The sequence below is a fragment of the Gopherus flavomarginatus genome, chromosome 3, assembly GCF_025201925.1.
Source record: "Gopherus flavomarginatus isolate rGopFla2 chromosome 3, rGopFla2.mat.asm, whole genome shotgun sequence".
NCBI lineage: Eukaryota > Metazoa > Chordata > Testudines > Testudinidae > Gopherus > Gopherus flavomarginatus.
In genome coordinates, this window is record NC_066619.1 from 187,397,296 (window position 1) to 187,411,593 (window position 14,298).

The 14,298-nt window shown below is 47.5% G+C and overlaps 1 protein-coding gene across 5 annotated transcripts in view; it reads left to right on the plus strand.

Moving 5' to 3' along the window:
• LARP1B (La ribonucleoprotein 1B) overlaps positions 1 to 14,298 on the plus strand; it is a 115,933-nt gene that overhangs the window by 51,333 nt on the left and 50,302 nt on the right. For 3 of the 5 annotated variants that reach the window (XM_050946249.1, XM_050946245.1, XM_050946246.1), the window contains exon 5: positions 10,761 to 10,904. The exons of the other annotated variants lie outside the window; for them this stretch is intronic. In XM_050946249.1, the coding sequence (XP_050802206.1) occupies positions 10,761 to 10,904 (144 nt within the window). The remainder of the gene's footprint in view (positions 1 to 10,760; positions 10,905 to 14,298) is intronic. 5 annotated transcript variants of the gene reach the window in all.

Genomic DNA, 14,298 nt, shown 5'->3' on the forward strand with positions numbered 1-14,298 from the left:
GGCCACCTCCGATTGACCTCCGGTCACACCAGGACCTTCTGCGGCGTGTCGCCCAGAATATCAATATTCCAGTAGAGGAGGTTCCAGAGGTGAAGAACCCGGTGATTAGCATCTTGTCCACAGAGACACCAACCAGAGTGGCTCTCCCCTTCATCCATTCAATCCAGGCTAGAGCAGACACTATCTGGCAATCCCCGGCTTCCATCCCACCCACAGCCAGGGGGGTCGAACGGAAATACATGGTGCCTTCCAAGGGGTATGAATACCTCTATGTGCACCCCGCTCCCTGTTCATTGGTGGTACAGTCCGTCAACGAACGGGAGCGCCACGGCCAAAAAGCCCCCGCACCTAAATCTAGGGAGACCAGGCGCATGGATTTGTTGGGACGGAAAATCTATTCCGCGGGAGGCCTCCAACTCCACGTGGTGAACCAACAAGCCCTCCTGAGCAGATACAATTACAATACCTGGGAGGCAGTCGGGAAGTTTACCAAGTTGGTTCCGCAGGATTCCCACCAGGAATTTACAGCACTCCTGGAGGAGGGGAAGAGGGTCACGAGGACCTCCTTACAAGCCTCACTAGATGTCGCCGATTCGGCGGCTAGAACGGTCGCCTCTGGCATAGCCATGCGACGTATATCATGGTTGCAAGTGTCCGGCCTGCCACCTGAGCTGCAGCATACCATACAAGACTTGCCGTTTGATGGACAAGGCCTGTTCTCGCAAAAGACGGACCCCAGACTGCAGAGTCTAAAGGACAACCACCTAATTCTGCGTTCGTTGGGAATGCATACGCCTCAGACTCAAAGATGGTCATTCCGCTCCCAGCCTCAGCGCCCTTACCCCCTGCCTCGGCCAAGACAAGACTTTGCTAGAAGACGAGGTCGCAACAACCGCAGACGTCATTCTGGACCTCAAGGGGGTAACAATTCCAGTCCCACCAAACCAAGGCCGGGACCCAAATCAAACTTTTGAGAGTGTGCCCGAGAGCAGTGTACTAATTGGCTCCCTGGATCCCTTTCAGTTCTACAATTGCCTTTCCCCGTTCCTCCCTGCATGGTCCCAGTTAACTTCAGATCGTTGGTCCTACGTATGATGGAGCTTGGATACCATCTTCAGTTTGTTTCACCCCCTCCCTCCCAGCCCCCCTCGTCCCTCTTCAGGGACCCCTCTCATGAGCAACTCTTCATCCAGGAGGTCCGCAGGCTCCTCTCAATCGGAGCTATAGAGGAGGTACTAGAGGAATTAAGGGGCAAGGGGTTTTATTCCCGATATTTCCTAATTCCCAAGGCAAAAGGGGGCCTCCAGCCTATCCTAGACCTGCGACGACTGAACAAATTCATCAAAAAGTTCAAGTTCCGCATGGTATCCCTGGGAACCATCATTCCTTCCCTGGATCCCGGAGATTGGTACGCCGCTCTCAACATGAAGGATGCATATTTCCACATTGCAATTTATCCCCCGCACAGGCGGTATCTGCGCTTTGTGGTAAATCATCGACACTACCAGTTTACTGTCCTTCTCTTTGGCCTCTCCTCGGCCCCTCGTGTCTTCACAAAGTGTATGGCGGTCGTCGCTGCTTCCCTACGCCGTCGAATACACGTCTTCCCTTACCTCAATGACTGGCTTATCCGAGGGGCCTCCGAGGCACAAGTCATCAGCCATGTGACCATCATCAAGGACCTGTTTATGCGTCTAGGCCTGATCATCAATTTAGACAAGTCTACTCTGGTGCCTACACAGAGGATAGAGTTTATCGGGGCAATGCTGGACTCCAACCTTGCAACGGCCAGTTTACCCCCACATCGGTTTCAGGCCATAGTCTCCCTCGTCCAAAGTCTTCAGAGCTTTCCAACAGCCTTGGCTTGCACTTGCCTTGGTCTCCTCGGTCACATGGCTGCATGCACATTCGTCACAAAGCACCCCAGACTGTGAATGCGTCCTCTACAAATCTGGCTCGCCTCCGTCTATCGGCCGGGCAGAGACGCCATAGACGACATTCTGACAGTTCCGCCGAGCATTCTAGGCTCCCTCGACTGGTGGCGAACGTCATCTCAGGTGTGTGCAGGTCTGCCATTCTATCCTTCCCAGCCTTCCACGTCCCTAACAATGGATGCGTCCTCCCTGGGCTGGGGTGCTCACCTAGGGCACCTGCGCACCCAAGGCCTTTGGTCATCCCAGGAGTTGAGGCTACACATCAATGTCAGAGAGCTGAGAGTGGTCGGGCTGGCATGCCAAGCGTTCCAGCGCCATCTGCAGGGCTGTTGTGTTGCTGTAGTCACAGACAACACAACGGCCATGTATTACATAAACAAACAGGGAGGGACACGATCCTCCCCCTTTTGTCAGGAAGCGATCCAACTGTGGGACTTCTGCATAGCCCACTCCATAGACCTAGTAGCCTCCTTCCTCCCAGGAGTCCAGAACACACTTGCAGATCTGAGCAGGTCCTTTCTGTCACACGAGTGGTCCATCCGTCTGGACATTCTCCATTCGGTTTTCCGGAGGTGGGGCTTTCCCCACATAGACCTGTTTGCCTCCAGAGTGAACAGGAAATGCCAAGTGTTCGGCTCCCTACAAGGTCGCTCCCCGGGCTCCCTGTCGGACGCATTCCTCATTCCGTGGATGGGCCATCTCTGTTATGCCTTCCCACTGTTTCCTCTCGTCCACCGAGTTCTACTCAAGCTCCGCAGGGACAAAGCCCGCCTTATCCTGATCGCTCCGGCTTGGCCGAGGCAGCATTAGTACACCATGTTGCTCGAACTGTCTGTCAGAACTGATTCCCCTATCACTCTGCCCGGACCTGATCACACAGGACTTCGGCAGGCTGCACCACTCGGACCTGCAGTCCCTTCATCTGACAGTATGGCTGCTGTCTGGTTGAGCCAATCGGAGTTACGTTGTTCCGCTGCAGTGCAACAGGTGCTGCTGGGAAGCAGAAAGCCCTCCACGTGATCAACATACCTCGCTAAATGGAACCGCTTCTGTCACTGGTGCGCCCAGCAGGACCTGTCTCCGCAATCTGTATTACTCCCCACTATCTTGGACTATTTATGGTCTCTCAAAGAGCAAGGTCTGGCGATCTCTTCTCTAAGAGTGCATCTTGCCGCTATTTCCACCTTCCATCCTGGGGAAGTTGGCAGTTCTGTTTTTTCCCCACCCTGTAATCTCCAGATTCCTCAAGGGCTTGGAGCGACTCTACCACCAGGTCAAACGCCCAACCCCTACCTGGGACCTGAACCTCATCTTAACCAGGCTTATGGGGGCCCCCCTTTGAGCCTTTAGCCATATGCTCGCTGCTGTACCTGTCCTGGAAGACAGCATTCTTAGTCGCTGTCCCCTCAGCTAGATGAGTCTCAGAACTTCAAGCATTGACTGTGGATCCTCCGTATACGGTGTTCCATAAGGACAAGGTACAGCTGCGAGCGCACCCGGCATTCCTCCCTAAGGTCGTCTCTGCCTTTCACGTTAATCAGGACATCTTCCTGCCAGTCTTTTTTCCAAAGCCGCACTCATCACGACGGGAACAGAAGCTGCATGCTCTGGATGTCCGCAGGGCTCTCGCCTTTTACATCGAGAGGACCAAACCCTTCCAGTGTTCACCTCAGCTATTTGTAGCTGTGGCAGAACGTATGAAGGGCATGGCAATCTCTTCCCAATGTATTGCATCTTGGGTGACATCGTGTATTCGGGCATGCTATGGCTTGGCTCACGCTCCGACTGGCCATCTCACCGCCCACTCTGCTCGAGCTCAAGCCTCATCTGCCGCATTGTTGGCCCATGTTTCCATACAGGAAATCTGCCGCGCGGCCACCTGGTCTTCCATCCACACCTTTGCATCGCACTGTGCATTGGTCCAGCAGTCCAGAGACGATGCCGCCTTCGGCTCAGCGGTCTTACATTCCGCAATGTCTCTCTCCGACCCCACCGCCTGGGTAAGGCTTGGGAATCACCTAACTGGAATGGATATGAGCAAGCACTTGAAGAAGAAAAGACGGTTACTCACCTTTGTAACTGTTGTTCTTCGACATGTGTTGCTCATATCCATTCCACACCTGCTCTCCTTCCCCTCTGTCGGAGTAGCCGGCAAGAAGGAACTGAGGAGCAGAGGGCCGGCAGGGGTATATATCAGGCGCCATAGCGGCGCCACTCCAAGGGGCGCCCTGCCGGCCCACCGAGTGTTGCTAGGGTAAAAAATCTTCGACAAATGTGCATGCGGCGTGCGCACACCTAACTGGAATGGATATGAGCAACACATCTCGAAGAACAACAGTTACAAAGGTGAGTAACCCTCTTATCTAGAAGCCTTCAGCTTTAAGGAATTCTGGATAGGTTGTATACTGGTATTTAAGGCAAATCTATCCAAAAATTGCAGAACACTTCCTAAAAACGTTGATCTAGAGTTGCAAATAGTGGATAATGCACAAAACTGGAAATTTCAAAGACAGCTGAGTTCTTCTATTAGTGAATCACATGTCATATTCTTGGCTCTTTTTATACAAAATGCCAAGCAAGAACAAAATTTGTGTTTATATTAGCAGAGAATCTTATGCTTTGGAACACAGTTTGGTATCATTTATACCTATAAAACTGACAAACAATACTTGTTAAAACAGAGATCTCCACTATAGGGGTAAAGGAGTTGGTGTTCTATCACGTGAAACTTATTTTTTTGTAATGAAAATGGTGAATTTGTTGATGCAAAAAATTTGTCAACTTTAAAATATATTTTCCATCAGATATCTGAAGAACTTAATTCCAAATTACCTGCTTCATCTGTTTAATATCTGATTTTTTTTTTTTGATTTTTTTTTTATTCATGATACATCTTGGACTTTTTTTTTTTTGGCATAAGATTTAAGGTGCCTTGCCCACCTCCCAACCAACTGCACAATAGCAGATCTTATTGTCAAAGAGCTTGTGTTATGCATCTTTTTACCCTTTCGCTATTAAGATGTTTTTCTTATATGTCTCATCTTAGTGTTCGTTATACTTTAGCATACCACAACTTAACATCCCACATTCTTCTTCGAATGATGGTCCATTTGTATATTTCACACACAGGTATGCATGCATGCCATACATCTAAGTCTGGAAATACTTCAAAGCAGCATTTGTTGGCCCACATATGCACATTAGCTCCCCTCATGCTCCTGACTGAGGGTATAAGAGGCAGTGTGGACTGATGCTTCTCCAATTCCTTACTGATGCAGGGCCTGAGTTACAATTTTGTCCTTTTCATTGCATAACTTATTTAAAAAAAATTGTGAATAGTTGTATTCTTAAGTTAATATGTATAGTATAAAGTATTTTTCTCCCCAGTTGGGGACCCTCTCCTCAGCTCTGGGACTATGCCCAGAGTCCTGGGATTCAAGAATTGCATCTTCTGCCATTGATCTTCTCCATCAGTGACAAATATCAATGCAGCCTGTACTGTCAGGGTGAGGCGCATATCTCTGCAAAGTGCAGTATCTGTTGCTCTTTCCTGCCCAGGACCTTTGCCTATGGAAGCCCTGATGGAGAATGCTATGACATCCTCTCTGATATGGGCCATCAGGACCCCTATGTACATCAGCCCCTTCAATTGATCAGCAGTGTCCCTCCAAGCATGTGCCTTGGAGTCAATGCCTCACCATCTAAGCCCATCTTTGCAAGGTGCTCCCGTGGGAGTAAGGACAAATCCCTATTGAGGACTGTCCATAAGAAGCACATTTCCTCTGAGCCTGTGCAGGTGGGATGAAACTTGGCATATGGAACCTAAGGAATAGGCTCCAATGAAGATCACCTGATCGGAGGGCAAGATGTTTAAAAAGAGAGCTGCATTTGTCACCTTGATGCCAAATCATCAGTGCTGTAACTAGGCATTTTAGTGCCTGGGCTGAGCCAGCATATTTGAAGCCCTTGCTAGAGCACTGTGTGGGACTATTTTTTTAAATCTAGTCCTACCCTGCAATACCCACTCCCACATGCTCCTGCATTGTTTGTTGAATTTTAATCTCGCGCCCGCTACTATGCCAGCGGGTCATGCAGGATCCCAGTCATGCTGCCTACCCTGCAGTATTAAGTATTGCCACCCTTACTTCTGCACTGCTGCTGGCAATGGAACTACCTTCAAAGCTGGGCAGCCAGAGAGTCGTGGCTGATGGCCAGAGCGTTTCATGTTTGTGGCACAGGGGGACTGTTTTTTTTTAAAATCCTGATCCCATTCCACCGCATAATTCTCACTCCTCCCTGTTACAGTATTGTTGGTTGAATTTTTATCTTGCTCCTGCTACTATGGCAGCAGGTCCTTTGGGATCCCAGTCCTGCTCTCAAGCTCTACCTCCTATCGTTTATTCGTCTCTTCCCCCCACACACACACCATTGGCTTTGCACCCTGGGTTCACCCCGCCCTGGTTATGGTCTTGTCGATCATCAGGATGAACGTTTGCTGATTTTGTTTACAAGTGATGGTCTAGACCCATTGTCAGTACTGCATCATCCATGTAAAGACTGTCCAGTTGCTGCAGACGCACTGGATCTGTCAGATGTAACTGTGGAAACTGCTCAGGCATGAGGGCATACTAAGACTTGTGTAACACTAGAGGATATATTCCTTCCCTATCAACCGTCTCCACTTCTTTCTGGCCTGGCCCTCCTGAGGGATGTCCTTATCCAGAAGATGCAGCTACATAACTCTCCTAGGAGCTGTCTCACCTCCAGCCTACTGGTAGAAGTGCCCCGGCACTGAGAGCACTGCTGCTACCAATGGAGCAATTCTCAAAATGAGATGAATCGGAGGAGATGGTCACATGGGTATCTCCAAGGAGGCAGTTGAGGGGTTACATTTGCTGTTCCACTGGGTATGACAGCCCCCCCCCCCCCCGGGACCGCTGGTAGTGACTTCCTTGGGAGATCCCCGCAACCGATTGATGCCTCCTTCTGGTCTTATTGGGGTTCGTGGGATCCTTATGGCAGGCATCGGGACCCCTCAAGTTATATCGCACCTCTTCCTCTCGCAAGCTGGTTCTGTCCATGTACCAGGAGGAAGGAGGTGGAACCTGATCCGATGCTTTCACTGGGTGCTGCTTCATTGGCCAAGGTGGCCACTGCTTCCTCAGATTTCATCAGGTTGGTGACAGGGTTTTTCATAAACTTTTAACTGCCCTAGGCATTTACGTAAATGAAGAAAAGACTTTGTTACCCACCAGTCAATAAACTTCTTATGGAGCAAAATTTGGACTCAGTTTCCACGAAAGCGTTCACAAAAGAGTTCTTGCGATGAGCAATTTCATGTCGCACATCATCCACGGAACATGAGCCACAGTACACAAGTGCCTTTCACTTTAGGCCACATGGCCACGTGCACCTGTGTGACTCCTTTTGCCAGATTCCACTTGCAGAGCCTACAGGCTTGGCTCTACTTGATCTAGCAACCAAGCAAAGACCACATCAACTCCAAGGTGGTAGTTCCTGATAGTCCTCACCTCCCAAACGAAGGGCTTGGCTACACTTGCAAGTTCGAGCACATTAAATAAGCTCCGAGCACCCTAACTCCTGAGGTTTCCACACTGGCAGGGCATATAGAGCACCTGGACTCTGCGGTTGGAGTGCCCCAGTAACCCACCTCCGTGAGAAGCGTAGAGCTTGCTGTGCCCTGGCTGAAATGCTGGGGGTCCGTGTAGATGACATATTGCATTACTGCACTGTGATTGGCCTCTGGAAACATCCCATAATCCCTTGAAGTCAAGTGGCCACTCTCGTCATTGTTTTGAATTCGGCTGTAGGCATGTGGATGTCCCCTTTCAAAGCTCAGTTTCTGACCGCTGGCATGCTTATCTGCTCTGGGTCACAAAGCAAACCATTACAGTGGAATGCTCCTGCTGCAGAGGTAGGCGTGTGTGTGTGTGTGTGTGTGAGAAAAACGTGCAAGGTGGGGGCTGATGCCAGGGTTTCCCTCTTTCCCTCTGCAGCTGTCTGAACTTACAAGACAGCATGCTGACACACTCTGCCCCCCCCCCAAAACAGTCTTCCCAGCCCACATAAACACAACACACTTCCTGTCACACTCCACCTATCCACCCCCATTTGAAAAGCATGTTGCAGCCACTTGCTGCAGGCTGCAGCCACTTGCACACTGAGATAGCTACCACAATGCACTGCTCTCTGTGACATTGCAAGAGCTGCTAATGTGGCCACGCCGCTGCGCTTGTAGCTGACAGTGTGAACACATGACAGCGCTTTCCCTGCTGCTGTCTCCAAGGGCTGGTTTAACTGCCGGCGCTGTACATCTGCAAGTGTAGCCATAGCCTTAGTGGTCAAACCCAGAGAAGGTCATAGCTGGGAATTCCCTTGAGCAATGCCGCTTCCAGGGCCACCAGTATGAGAGACCAGTGGGATGCTCAGGGCACTAGGTCCCCATGAGAGGCCAGACTACATACAAACTTATTGGAAATGAGGTTGTTCCTCCTTGCATGCAAGGTCTTCCTTTCACTTATATGCTCACGTGTATATGTATACACGTAATATTGGACCTTATCACCATGGTGGTCTATATAAACACATAGGGAGGTCTCATCCACTCTGCCAGGAAGTTGTCAGACTTTGGAACAGGGATGTCAGGAACCACATTGCGATACAGGCCATGTATCTATGGGCATTCACAACTCCTTGGCATACAAATTAAGCAGAAGCTTCTCAATAGGCCATTCGTGGGAGGTTCATGACACAGTCCTAAGTGAGATTTTACACAGCAGGTTATTTTGCTGTGGGACCTCTTTGAGTTCCAAATGAATAGAACGCTCCCTCTGTTGTGACTCTCAGGGTAACACTTTGCTGCTGTCCTGGATGAACGGCCTCAGATTGCCTTTCCTCGCATTCCTCTGTTTCTGCAAGTCATAGGGAAGATTCATAGCAACAGAGCCAACATCATTCTCCTTATACCCACTGACCCAGACAGCTTTGGTTCACAGAATTTCTATTGATGTCTGCCCCACCAACACCAATCAAGATCTGCCTGTTCCTGGATCTCCTGAACCCAGATGAGGGAAGATGAAGCATCCCAATCTGGGCTCATGCCATCTCACATCCTGGTTTTTAGATGGGCATTGGAAATAGGATGCTTGTGTTCAGCCCCAGTTCAGGTGATCTTTAGCCAGAGTACAAAAGAGTCTACCAAAACCTATCATCAGGCTAAATTGAGATGCTTTTCAGCCTGGGCGCAACAACATCATTGTTCTCCAGATAGTCTAGAACTGGAATAGCTGCAGTATATCGTGTCCCTGAAGACTTCCGGGGTCTCTGCTGGCTTTTTAAGAGTTTACCTACCAGCGATTAGTGCCTTCCTTCCTCCAGTGGTCTTTACTCTCCCAGCTACAGTATGATTCATGAAAGGCCTGATCAGGACCTTCCCACCAGTGCTTAAACCTACTCCTTAATGGAATGTTAACCTCATCCTGTCCAAGCTCACTAGTCCACCTTTCGACCCCTAGCGACTTGTGCCATGTCCACCTGTCCATATAGATGGCATTTTTAATCACCATCACCTCAGCTAGGAGGGTCAGCGAGCTCAGAGCTATCATGGTGGACCCTCCCGATACAGCATTTCACAAAGATTTCTTTTTGACTACACCCAAGTTTCTTCAAAGATTGAGTTCCACGTCAGTCAAACAATACTTACCTTTATTTTTACCGAAACGTCACATTCCTCTGAAGACACGAGAGTTCACTCCTTTGATGTCCGGCAGGCCCTGGGGTTTTAACTACAAAGATCCAAGCCTATTGGGAAATGACCCAGACTCTGTCACTGTAGCAGATATTCCATGGGCAAGCCATATCATCCCAGAGGCTTTTTAAGTGGGTTTCAGGATGCGTCTTAGAGTGCTACAAGATATCAAACATTCTTCCCCTTAGGGGTGTCATAGATCACTCCATCCCTATAAGACATTCAGCTGCAAAACATCTGCAGAGAGGCTACCTGGAGTTTGATTCACGCATTTGTGACACACTGCGCTCTAGTTCATGCCTTGGCTGTGGATGTAGTGGTGGGATCAGTAGTGCTGCAAGCATCTTTGCTACCAGCTTCTTCTTACCAGCCTCTGGCCAGCAGTATTCAGACTAATCACCCATGTGTGGAATACGCACAGGGACCATCACTTGAAGTAGTGGAGGTTACTTTACTGTAACTGGAGGTTCTTCAAGATGTGTAGTCACTATCTGTACTCCACTATCCCCCTGCCCCACTATCTCCTATGCTTTGGATCCTGTTGGATATGCAGAAAGAGGAGGAACTGGAGAGATGTCAACCCACACTGCCTCTTAAGCCCTTGGTCGGGAGCATGAGAAGAACTACACGTGTGGGCCAATGGACACTGCTTTGAAGAAGTTCTGGACTCGGGTGCGTGTCCTGCATGCATACGCACATGTGGAATGTAGATAGGGACCACCTATCTCGAAGAACCTCCAGTTACAGTAAGTAACCTCCACTTGTGGTTTCTCCTTGGAGGTTGACCAAACTCACTTCAGTTATTAGATTCAAGGCTTATTTAAGATACATCTTTTAAAACTCAAAAGTTACTATTCTCTGATTTTGTTTTTACTTACAGAATTGGTATTAAGATATTTCCTATTGCCTAAATATTTTAGGTAAACTAATTATTTAAGAGCTACTTATTCTAGCTTTAAAAATGAATTCTACAATATATTCTAAACAGTTAAATTATAGTGAAATGCCTAGCTGCCCCATAGTTAAAGTTGAAAATATATTTTTTTTTCACTCTTAAGGTAACAAGCAGAAGTGGGTACCACTTCATTTAGATGATGTAAGACCAGATAGCCAAGAAGGAACAGGCTCTCGAAATAGTTCAAGATCTCAGCCAGAAACAAGCAAATTAGTGCCATACAACAACAGACGAAACGAGTCAAGAAGTAAGTGGTTTTCAATCCTAACTCTGGCTTTTACAGTGGTTCCCAAGTGTAACTTAAAATTTTTGTTCTTTGAATGTTCATGTCAGTTAAAGTAAAACACTGATAGAAACTAGGTATGTTTTGAGACAGGATGTTAAAGCCAGTCCATGTCATCTGTCCAGGGCCTTTTTTCCTGACCTACTATTCCAATACTGAGTGTCTCCTGAACAGACTTTAGTAACATGGTTGGTTGTGCAGAAATTTAACTTTAGTGTTAACAATGCAATAATTTATCTGAAAGAACTAAATTGTAGTTCATTACTCTAGTTGAATAGTGAACGGAAGAAAAATTGTTCTTTAAAACTGTTTTAGGATTTTGACTCATTGGGTGGGTGGGTGAGAGAGAGAGATGATCTGTACCTCAGGGGAACACCCTACACTCCCATGTTCATCTTTATAAAATGATTGTGTGGTATCCAATACAAAGTTCGTCATGTTGGCTGTTTTTGGAAGGTTTATGATGCACACTGATCGTGGTTGTTATAGGTTATAATTTCATGTAATATAGTTACGAGGCTGAAAATGTATCCTCATGGCTTAAAGCAAGCCCATGCAAAAACTCTCCAAGAACAGAAAGGCAGTTCTCACCTCTTCAGGGCACAAATGGGACAAACCCAGCCCAGCCTCACAAGAACAATGGACACTGGTTTAGGCAGCAACAAAATAATCTGTGACTCCCTGGAAGGGGTCATCCCCTTCCTTTTGTCAGTTTGAAACTGCGATGAGGTAATGCTCACCTGACTCTGAAGGGGATGGGGGCAAAGCCAAGAGGAAAGAAAGGACATGATAAAAGGGAGAGACATTGTCAGAGAAAAACACAGTTCTTGCTTTTTCTTTGGGTGCAGCAAAATCAGATACTTTATTATTTCTCAAGCAATTGCAATAGAGGGGAGGGAGTGTCCTAGGACACAGGTCGCCCCAGTCCCAGACAGGTCTCTTAACAGGTAAACAATTACAGCAAGCATTTATACCTTTGTTACAGACAATAACAAGCAATAATACAGACAGTAATAAGCAACAGCTGCATTTTGTTTATGCATAGGCCACCCTGCTATCTTATTTTTCTCACTTCTGGAAGACGCCAGTCTACGTATTTGGTTATCAGTGCAAGGTTGTGACAACTTCTCACACAGTTCTTTCCCACTCGCCTCACACCATCCTCGCTTCTACAAGTCTCGCGGCATTAGGGTTACAGCTGGCCTAACTCTTGTTAACTGCTAGCTTGACTCTTGCTAACAGACTGACATACATTAAGATCCCCTACAAATCCTTGTCAATTCCTTCCCTCCTTCCACACATTTTGCCATGCTCTCTCTCTCCCACCTCTCTCTCTCCCACCACCATCAAGCAACTGAAACACTGATCAAAGAGGAGAGCCTGACTGAAAAGTCAGCCTATGGTGAGAAGCATCTAAGTTTTTAAGGACAGTGAAAATGTTAAGATCAGCTTAGAATGCATTTTGCTTTTTTCATTTGACCAAATCTGACTTGTTATGCTTTGACTTATAATCACTTAAATCTACCTTTATAGATCTGTTTGTTCAAATGCACTACTTCAGGCAGTATAGTTTGCAGTGTCAGAAACTCCCCTTGGGAGAACAAGCCTTGTACATATCAATTTCTTTGTTAAACTGACAACTTTATATAAGAGTGCACTGTCTAGCAGATACAACTGGACACTGCAAGACAGAGGTTCCCAGGGTTGTGTTTGAGACCAGAGATATTGACTAGTGTCATTTGCTTGCAAGCAGCTGGGAGCAGCTTATGTGCCAAAGGCTGTGCATGAACAGCCCAGGAGTGGGAGTTCTCACGGCAGAGCAGGGTAAGGTTGGCTCCAAGAGTCAAGGATTGGAGAGGCCTAGCAGATGACTAGTCCAGATAACACCAGAGGGGAATGTCAGTGTGTATACATGCACACAATTGCAAATAATAAATCACTGCCAAGTACGTTGTTAACTGAGTTAAGGTTGTTTAGCACTGACTCGTGCCCTTTCAGAATGTGGGGAGTGGCCAAACTTAACCTCTCAAAACCAGAAAATAAGAAGTTAAAGTGATGTCTTACCACACCCCCACACAACCTTAACTCTGCCCTTTTGAGAGATCAGAGGATGATACCCTTCTTGAGCCTGTGGAACACAGCAAAGAGACTGAAAGTTAGTGTGAGAGGAGGTAGCTCTTAAACTTTTCTTGATTAGGATATATGTTGAGTTTAGGTCCAGCTTAGCAAATGTGTGCAGGTCAGGTTTAGCTAACTCTTGACCGCTTTACTGACCCCAAACAAACCACTAAAGACTTGTCAGATGCCAGAAGACCACTGGAACTCCCCTGAGCCATAGCATGGCACAGAGGATGCATGGCAGTGAGAGTGCCAATGCAGATGTGAAATTCTGGTGAGCACTGAACATGTAAGAGAGCTAGAATGAATTGAAACAATCTTGTTTTCCCTAATCTTGTTGAAATACCTACTGCAATGTCAGCCTCTGCAGGACACAGTGGCAGTTATTCCACCAACCTTTTAAAAATCTTTAATGTATTATATTTTAGAGCTAAGAGGGCCATCTGCTTTAAATCATCTGCTCAGGCCTCCTGCATAATGCGTGTCATAAAATAGAGATCTAGAAATTTGCTGCTACTAATCCTAAATCGGTACAGCTAGTGAGAATCATGGAGTGTGTGTCAAGAGGAATGATGGTAGAGAATTGTGTTGGACACAACACAGCACACCACAGAAACTCGCGGATGTTTGTTAGGGGTATGTTAGGTTTGGTTTGGTCCCAGTGCCTACTGCCAGCTCCAGCAGGGCACAATTAAGGTGCTGCGGGAGAAGTTTCTATATTTCTTGGCTTTGAGGCCTCAGTTTAGCTCTACTTCATTAATCTAGGAAGGACGTGAAACAGTGCTAAGCCACTTTCACTCTGATAAAGTTTTTGGTAGTGAATTTCCCTTTTGAGAACGTGGTGATAGTGAGGTAGGAATGATTAAGGGGTGGTTGTGGGGTGGGTACAATGAGGCGTTCTGGATGTAACTCTTCACTACTCAGCTACCAGCTTCACCTTCCTCATGGCACGCTCTATGCTGTGGTGAGTGTGGATGGATCTGAGGAAAAAGAAAGATGGTGCAACTGTGAGGAGGAGTACATATGCCAGCTGGATGCAGGAAGGGGGCAAAGAATGGAACTCTAGAGTCCTTGCCCAAGTCTGGGGGGGTCTAGTGTGTGTATGGAGAAGTATCTGTGCCACACCTCTCTTTAGAATAGGAGGCTCATGGGGGTGTGTATAGTGGCCTGTTCGTCTCAATGCGATGTTGTCAGGTGAATCTGATGGTGATGAATACAGAGTAAAACAAAAGCTCTGAAA